The sequence below is a fragment of the Phragmites australis genome, chromosome 4 (genome assembly GCF_958298935.1).
Source record: "Phragmites australis chromosome 4, lpPhrAust1.1, whole genome shotgun sequence".
NCBI lineage: Eukaryota > Viridiplantae > Streptophyta > Magnoliopsida > Poales > Poaceae > Phragmites > Phragmites australis.
Genome location: NC_084924.1, coordinates 7261395 through 7270563, shown reverse-complemented (window position 1 = coordinate 7270563; position 9169 = coordinate 7261395). Strand labels below are relative to the sequence as shown.

Sequence of the window (9169 nt, the reverse complement as noted above, 5' to 3'; positions counted from 1 at the left end):
GTGAGCAAAACGTCGGCGGACCATTCTGGCTGCACCTACGATCCCAACACCAATGGATGGCACTGCCCATGAGTCCATGACAAGCTCTATTACCATCGATCATACCTGTCTGATATTAACTATTTTTTCATTGCAATAACTAGTTGATATATGATACGGGATTAATTGATTTGTTGGATTTGTAGATGTTTTTTTTTTGTAAATTTATCAGCACTGTATTCTTGTATGTGTATAAAAATAGAAGTATTAAAATCAGAATAGAATATGTTTTACAGGGTCCTATACATCTATGGTCCAAAATAAAATATGTTTTACTTAGCATTTGTTTAGTTCTTGATCTTTGCACATGTACGGACAGAACTCCAGATGTAATGTGTTGAAGATTAATCACTGACAATATATCTGTAATTGAACTAGGATACCTTTAAGATCAGAGATCGAGTAAGAAACAAGACATACGATGTATACAGGTTCGGGGCCTGAAGCGGAGTAATCACTATGTCCTGTGTGAATGATGTTGTATATGAATTATCTCGAGTACAAGTAAGGTGGTTAAACCTATTATAATGGAGTAAATCGGATCTAAACTAATCTAAGTTAAAGTCACTGAATATCTCCAAAGTTAGGGTCTTGTTGCTTGCGTTGAGTTATAGAGACGTTGATCTGTTGTCCCTTTGAGGGGTCAAGGTCCCCGTCTTATAAAAGGATTCTGGTGTCGTCTTAGTTATAGCCGTAATCCATAGAAGGTCCTTCATCTTAACGGTCAAAGCAATTCAGTTAAATACAGCTTGGATACTAATCGTACTCGAGTCGGTTAATCCGATCGAGACCTTTCTATTATATGTATTCGTGATCTCTGAGTATATCAGATCTCGGAGATTCGGATCCGTATTATCCGAAGTTGTCTATCAAATATATGATATACCCTATCTATATATAATACTCTTTATATATGTATATACATTATAATTAGATATTAGAGGATGTTGATGGGCACTACCAACCACATGGATGCGCTGAGTCAGTGTCTTCGCTAGAGTCTCCAAGAGCGCTGTTCATGCGTGTGCTCACACATAGGTTCCGAGAAATTCCTCTCGAAGTTGTGTGCCGTGACAACGAGATACTAGCATCATCGATCTATTACATCTTTCGGTTCAAGATAAAATGCCCAAAACAATAGAAAACTAACCGAGGGAAATTTCCATCTGCAAATCACCAGAATAAGTCCATAAATAAATCAGTTGAGGAGAAAGGATCTTCACAGCTTGCTAATAGCGTTGTACAGGTCGGATTGCTGTTTGCGTCCAGAGACCTGCAGTGTGGCTGTGTCCAAGAAAACACACACACCAGGGCCCCACATATTCTGCATGAACTCCAGTCTCCAGCACCAAGAGTATCAGGACACGAATCACGCTGCCCTACCAAACAAATGCACACTAAGAGATATCTCCAAAAGAAGCAAACAAGCTGCAACGCCCTGTTCAAACGGTGCCATTTTGTAGGATCCGAAACAAATGTTTTGTAGCACAAAAACAGTCACCTTTCATGGCTTGTCAATGTCACAAACCCGACCAAGACATAGTCCAGTGGCAGTGAGTAGTCCGTCAGAACATCACTACCCATGATGATACTGAGTTGGGGTCCATGGGATCTATGTATTTTATTTTAGGGATAAATGCAAAAAAAACCCTAAAAGTTACTTGATTTTGACTTTCCCCCTAAAAGTTGTTTTGTTGCAAAAAACCCCAAAGGTTTGATTTTGTTGCAAAAACACCCCCAAAAATTCAAAAATATATATTAAAAAATCACAAAAAATTTAAAAAAAACTAGAGACAATTATAAGACCTTTTGTGAAATTTGTTTTCAAAAATAATATCCTTTGCATCATATTTCATGGAGAGTAAGTTTGAAAAAAAAAGGAAAACGTGCAACTCATTTATTAATTCGAGTTAAATGCATAGTTAATTATTTACTAATCCAAAAATCATGAAACAAATTTTTTTAGTCTTATTACATGATCCTCTATCTTGTAAAAATATATGAAATCTTGAAATAGTTATTGTAACGTGCATGATTGAGTAAATGTGTTGCAGATAGATTAATTCATAACTAATCCATAACACCCCCAAAATTAGTGAAACCACTTTTATTAGTTTACTTAAACAATTATTTGTGTAGGAAAAATAATGGTAGACATGACAAAGTTAAAATAACATGAGTTAATAAATGAGCTGCACATTTTTTTTTCCAAACTTCCTCTCCATGAAATATGATGCAAAGGATATTATTTTTGAAAACAAATTTCACAGAAGGTCTTAGAATTGTCTCTAGTTTTTTTTAGAATTTTTTAATGATTTTTTATTTATTTTTTAATTTTTAGGGGGTTTTTTTGCAACAAAGTCAAACTTTTGGGGGGTTTTTTGCAACAAAATAATTTTTGGGGGGGAAAGTCAAAAACCAAGTGACTTTGGGGGGGGGGAGGTTTGCAGTTTTCCCTTTATTTTAATCACTTCAGGGGCAGAGTTTTTTTCTTCTTTTTTTAAATAAACAATTTTTTCTTTCCTTTCTTTTCCTTTTTTTAAGGGCGGGGAAGCGGGACAGAGTTCAAACACCTAAACGCCAAACGGTGCGAAGTTCAGCTGGTTCGGCACCCTGCTTCTATGCTAAATTACCAATCTTAAGGTAACCTTAGGTAGATATTCTAAAAATTTGTCCTATATAATACTATTATATTATTTTTTAATATTATTATAGTATTATATATTTTTCAACTCTAACAAATATTCTATTTTTTAACTTTTATTACTCTCATCATCCTTTCAGACCTATACTCATCCTCGGTAAACAGTATTAAGAGATAAAACATAATCATCAAATTTAAAGTACATGTTTCTCTCTTCGTAACACTATAGCACTTGAAACCGGCTATACTGGAGCTCTCCGCTGCCTCCCGTTCGATATCCAACGTCCTAATTATTTTTGTGAATTCTGGAACTGAAACCGGGACAAGTAAATTTTGAGTGCTAAGATGACCTTTCTTTTGAGGAGTCTTCAGATGACTTACGCCAAGGTCCCCCTTTCGCCTAGCGGGAATTTCGTCGGAACATTCATGTGAAATTCCTGTAAAAATCCTGTATCTCAAATGGGGTCTAACCAGCTGTCACAAACCTTTGGAAAAAAAGGGAACAATAAGAAAAGTAGAAAACACCTCTCCTAGTGTTCTCAAAGAAACACTTCTTGTGTGTGCATGCATTGACCGTTATGTTTGTTTATTTATAACGACGCTGATGCCTGAAGGTACTTCGTTTTTTCTTCAACGGCCTGCAGCATTATGCTGTCAACGTCGCTGCTCGGTAAAAATTTGTTTACTATTATAATATTTTTTAATATTATTATAATATTTTTTATTTTTTCATCTTCCACGGCACATGATGTTTTGAATTCCTTTCCTTATTTCGCTTGCGGATTTTAGTAAATAACCAAATATAACACCGGGTCTAAAGGTCAAATTGCTAATTTTTTTAAAATTAATTAGACCTTAAACTTGTTTAGAATTTAGACATTATTTTTCCCTTCTTGTTTCTGAAAAAAGATTCAGTCCGACTGGGACGGAATGGGGACCCAGGCCCTTCAATGCCTTCCTCCGGATCTGACAACCTCAAAGTACGGGGCGTGAGTAATAAAAAAATTAAAAAGGCTAACTACTTTATTTCCTATATTTTATTACTTTTTTATCTTTTTTAACCTAAGGTCATCATCTGTATATAGTATCCAGAAAAAAGAAAATACTTCAAATATAAAATAACTCACCCACCCGAAACACTGAAAGGCAAAAGTTCATGCCTCATACTGTAAGCCGCAGCTGCTGCACGCTACCGCCGGGCCTCTTGCACGCCCACGTGCGTACGTGAGGCTGCACGATTTGGATCGGGGCTGCCCGTGAGCGCGCTGGACAAACGCTGGGCCGTCGTCAGAGGACCAGGCGCCGTGCGGGCACACCCGACACGGCGACGCGCCCTCCGGCGGGGAGGACCGTGCCCTTGACCGGCTGCTGGGTACGTGCGCGCGCGCGCGTACGGCGCGTCGTCGTGTTGGCGACCGTCCGGCTGGTCTCCCCGGGCGCGTGGCCGCCGGCCGGCCGTGCACCGGCGAAGTTCGGCCGTCGTCAGGCTCTCTGCCTCGCCGATTCCTGCGACATTCTGGAACTGTTACTGTTCTTCTACCATACCAACGGAACCATTTTTTATGTATACGATGGGATTGTTCAGAACAGCCTTTGCTACTGCATCACTGGTCGATCTGCGACAGACGTGACATGTATGTGTGCAAGAGTAGTAGTCCTACATCTTTGCAAAAGTAGCCATATACAAGGAAGCCTTCTGCCCCATGACTGACCACTGTAACCCACTGGCTCCTCTGCGACACACAACAGGTGCCAACTCCATCGCCATGCTCCAACTCAAAAGGAATCTACTGCGCTGCCGGTTGTGGGGCATGAAACAAATGTGGACGTCCAACTTTTGCTTTACAATTCTGCACACGGGATTCCACCGAGCATCTAGTATAGTACATGAAACGAAACCTCCTGTTATTTCTGAAACAAATAAATTTTTTTTTTCTCTCATGCATGTACATCACAGAAGTGTGTAGCTACCTGAACGTTCCACCTTATTCAATTTCTCTGCTCTGAGTTGAAACGATTACTACACCTGTACACCATCCCTGAACACTAGCATTTCTCGTTAATCAGTCAGGATTTGGGAATGCCGCACATAAAGTCAGTCTAGGAATACAACATTGGTTGAGACCGACAAAAAGTTTTTGCTCGTTAGCAAGTGATATGATGACAGTTAATACAAGAGTGAAAAATTGTATGTTAGACGATCCTCTCTTGATCATGGCGAATAAGTATGCGGTGAGATCCTTACTAACAAGGAGGTACACTATACATGGAAAATTCAAAGGGGGAGGGAATTTTGTTATTGTTTAGCTCCCAAGGATTTGTATGTCTTGTATAGGCTGCAACAAAACCAACTAGGAAACTCCTTCCAGCATGTACATGTTAATCTTCCGGTATAGAGAAAAGAAGGTGCCAGTTCAAATTGCACCCTTACACCTCAGAGGAAGCCCTGCAGGAGCATTGTTATAATTCAAGTTTAAAAGGCATGAATGTCAAACAAAGCTGTACTACCGAGGAGCAAGAAAACACTACCAGTTTAAGATTTGGATTGGAAGCACCCTTCTGCACAGTTGAAGGGCTCTGTTGTTCAATGACTTCTTCAATTGATGATCCTTTTTCATGTACAAAGTTGACAGATTCTGACAACCTATTCAGAAGATTGAACAATGCAATGACCTCATTTCGCTGCAGCTGCAACTGAGTAATTACCAAGAAGAAACATTGTTAGACAAAGAACCTATGTGGACATAAAATAAACTTAAAAGGTACATAAGCAGTAGTTTTATAAAGAAAGCACTGTTTTCTTAATTCAAAGTACATAATTTTGCTGCTCTCATGTTGAAAGATAGCTTGCATAAGTCAGGCTTTAGTAGTGATTCAGGATAGAACAAATAAGTCACTGCATTCCTAAATTGTTGAAGACCCATAGTTCTAGAGGACTTGTAAGCGACCAACAAGGCAAAGCAGTAAGTGCTACAAACTGATGAAGACAATATATCAAAATGGGCAATTATTTGAGCAAAAACCTACAAAATGCACAGCATCTACATTGCATAACATTATGTTGCAAAAGTGGTAATGAGTATATGAGTAATGAACTACATACTGGCTGATTCAAATGGCTCTCTCCATCAACGGAGAAAAGAATTTTCAATGCAGTTCCAAGACCAAGAACTTGGAGCTTTCCCCATAATCGGCACTTCTCGCATCCAACGCAGTCCATAATTGCACTAAGAAAAGAACTTTGCAGTGGTAAGGAATCAAGTCTCAAATATGCATATTACGAATTGAAAACACGAGAAATATGTCACAAACCTAATATTTCTAAATTGCTTTTGAATCTCTAGCTTTAGCTCAGGACCATTTTCGCCTTGCCAGAGTTTCGCTTCATCAAAAGGCAATGGACATGCAGATCTTAACTTGGGATTGTAAAGCAACTGCTTCACAAGAGATTGTGTTTTCAAGTCATCTTCAGGATTGCCAGTATTGTACTCAGCCTGCTCAAGATAATCTGCTGCCTGAAAGATGCCAAATAAAATCGTTAACCACTACAAGCTTGCAACAAAAGCAAGCTTACAATTTATCTTCCACAGTAGTATAAAGCAAACCAAAAAATCAAGTATTAAATAAGAAAGAAATGGGGACCTTTGTCACCGCCCGAAGAACAAACAGGTAGGTGAAGTACAGATTTTGGACACGCTCTGGGTACTTCAGAACACGGTCATACAACAAAGGAAGATTCTGTCCCCACTGTGGTAATTTAAATCATAAGTTGTAAAAACAATTATGAAACTTGGTCCAATAAACAACAAACTGAGGTGTGCAATAGTGGGCACATACCAAGTTAGTAGATTCATCAAGAAGATAATCATAAGCAATATGCACTGAAATTGAAGAGTGCAACCCTGAAATAAGCTTGTACAGTGCCTTCTTCTCGTGGCACAGTTCTTCTGAAGGATCTGAGAAGAACAAGGAAATTTGGAAAACCTGTGTCAAAATAATTTACCGATGCAGGAATAAAGCGCTGGATAGGACCATCTATCATGTAGGACATCTAATGCCATGACATGCAACTATAGCACTACATGATACAACAGAAGAACAGATGGAACAATGTAAGCTACACATAGTGGATTAATTTAGAAGACAAGCTACCTACAATTAACATATATCTCAAAAAGGATTCAACCGATGAGCTCATCACCAATTCATTTGATATGATGTGTACTCATAAGATGGTATTTATAAACAATGGCAGGAAACCAAACAATAAACAGGATACAGTACAAGTCATTAGCACAACAAAAAAATGAAAAAAGGAGTTGCAATGAAATAAAATAAGCAGCTAGCTTGCAAATTAGTAGTCTGCATTTCATATAGTCAATAGAACCAATATAACTAAAGCATCAGAATGAGCATGTGAAAACAAATCTAAGAGCACATATGCGTACATTTTGGACAATTTTCCTTGTAAATAGAGTCCCATATCCTTCTAGTTGAATCACCAGTATAGCCAGTGTATCGCTCAGGATTCAGCTGAAGATTCACATAAGTCATTTCGTCTGTAATGGGTACAAAAGTTGATAATCATCATGGATGATAATAAGTCATTTAGTGTGCGATTATACTAAATGAAGGCAAAAAAATAAATTACTATTATCAGTCTCGTCATCATATGTCCATGGATTGTCGGTTTCGACCCATCCTTTGAAAACCTTGCTGTCAAGGGTTTTATCAACGGCAGCCTGTGGTTTTCCTTCTTGACATATCATATTATCTGGAGAAAGTCCATTGTAAGGCTTCCTGAATGGCTCAGGGAACTCATTCTCTGGGCACTCACAGACACTACAGTCTCTAAGCCGACACATTCCATCATCAGGCCAAAAAGGGCAGTCACACCACAATTTAACCTTACAAAAGACAAGGAGGAACACATGACTTAGAACAGATGAACCATTATTATAGCTAACATATATAGTAGGCAGAATATCAACTACAAACTATAGTCCATAATGCAAATTTTAAAAAAAGAACTTAAAGAGTTCAGATTTCAGAATCCATGACATTCTCACAGATTTTCATTTCCACTCCTCAATGAGTAATCCACGTGAAATTAATCTGAGTATATATGGACGATAATATAATTTAACGAAAAAGTAGCCACAAAAATCAGTTCCACTTTTGCAAGAAACAAGGGCCTACAACAGCAATATCAAAAAAGATCAATATCATTCCTCTGCCACCAATTTCCTGAACTACCCCTCTTCTAGAGCCCATAAAGCTTAATTTTAGCTGCCAATTGTCATCAGAAGGGAACAAACGAATAGAGAGGCAAAAAATAACCAGAGATTGGAACTAAGCAGCCCACTAGGATAACTAACATCTACCATCAGATGATCCTCCAGATGAGACCGTGCACTACTTGCATCAAATTCCTAAAACAAGGCATGTCAATCTTCACATTTCAATTAAGAAACTATCACTTCGATTCCATATCCAGCATGCTTGATTCAATATTCATTTCTAATCACACGAAAAACATTGAACAAGTGGAATACAAATTTTTTTGATCCTGAGGTTTGAAACATTCACCTTAGAATAGTCTAAAATTGATAAACCACACTCAAATATCTGAAACTTAATAACCCGATAACGGATCATGCAGTCTTCAACATATCCAATTCGATAACAAACCGCAGAAGTGCATTCAGAAAAAAATAGCTCTACCAAATGATCCCATCAAGCATGAATCGCTCTAAATTCTGACATGTCTAGCTGGGGATTAGAACATCACGATACACATTTCCCGTAATGTACCAAAATCACACCAAACCATGAAAAAAAAAACCCCGGCATGAAGTCCTCACCTTGAAGTACCTGAAGAAGGACAACTTGACGAGGTCCTGCAGGATCGGGTGCAGGACCTCCTCGTTGATGGCGTCCACCGTCTCGTAGTCGCAGCAGCAGTCCTCCACCATACCCGTGTACTTCCTCGCGGACTGGAACGCACAACACCACCACCCCAGAACCGCATCATCATCAACCAAATCAGAACCCCCCCCCCCCCCCCCAAAACCAAACCAGCCAACCAAATCGCAAAACCAACGGAGAGGTACTTACGGGGCAGCCGCAGCCTCCTCGCGAGGAGAAGGACGAGGGGATGCCCGGAAAGCTGCGGGAGCTCACGGCCACGGCGAGGAGCGCCACGAGGAGGGCCCCCGCGGCCGCGTACAACCACCAACCCCGCCGCCGCGGCCGCTTGCCCCTACCGGCGGCACCGGCCGCGGCGGTAGTGCGTTCGGAAGTCATATCGCGGAAGCTTCCAGAAGCGAGATCTGAAAGGATTCGAAGAAATTCTCGCCCCCGTGTTCTAATGGCGGTCTGGACTCGGAGACAGGGGCGTTGGAATTTAACGGTGGTGGTATTTAATAAAGGGGTTGAATTAGGGGAATCCGTGGGTGGCTGCGATGTGGGGTCACAAAGATTAGC

The 9169-nt window shown here is 39.8% G+C and overlaps 1 protein-coding gene across 1 annotated transcript; it reads right to left on the bottom strand.

The window, feature by feature from the left end:
- Positions 1-4801: 4801 nt before the first annotated feature.
- Positions 4802-9169, bottom strand: LOC133915514 (endoplasmic reticulum oxidoreductin-1-like). The gene is made up of 10 exons (XM_062358698.1): positions 8801-9169; positions 8548-8679; positions 7335-7590; positions 7132-7242; positions 6521-6639; positions 6326-6430; positions 5996-6198; positions 5787-5910; positions 5213-5377; positions 4802-5129 (listed from the first exon to the last, which is right to left on the bottom strand). The coding sequence occupies exons 1-10, from the start codon at positions 8987-8989 to the stop codon at positions 5118-5120; spliced, it is 1416 nt and encodes a 471-aa protein (XP_062214682.1). The 5' UTR covers positions 8990-9169; the 3' UTR covers positions 4802-5117.

What these genes read in the sequence shown, in the direction of transcription:
- LOC133915514 (XM_062358698.1), bottom strand. Translation starts at nt 8,989, where the DNA reads ATGACTTCCGAACGCACTACCGCCGCGGCCGGTGCCGCCGGTAGGGGC. An exon ending in CAAGGAAAATTGTCCAAAAT is followed by an intron (nt 6,640 to 7,131) that starts GTACGCATATGT and finishes TGTTCTTCTCAG; the next exon opens with ATCCTTCAGAAGAACTGTGC. An exon ending in AGAGCCATTTGAATCAGCCA is followed by an intron (nt 5,378 to 5,786) that starts GTATGTAGTTCA and finishes GTAATTACTCAG; the next exon opens with TTGCAGCTGCAGCGAAATGA.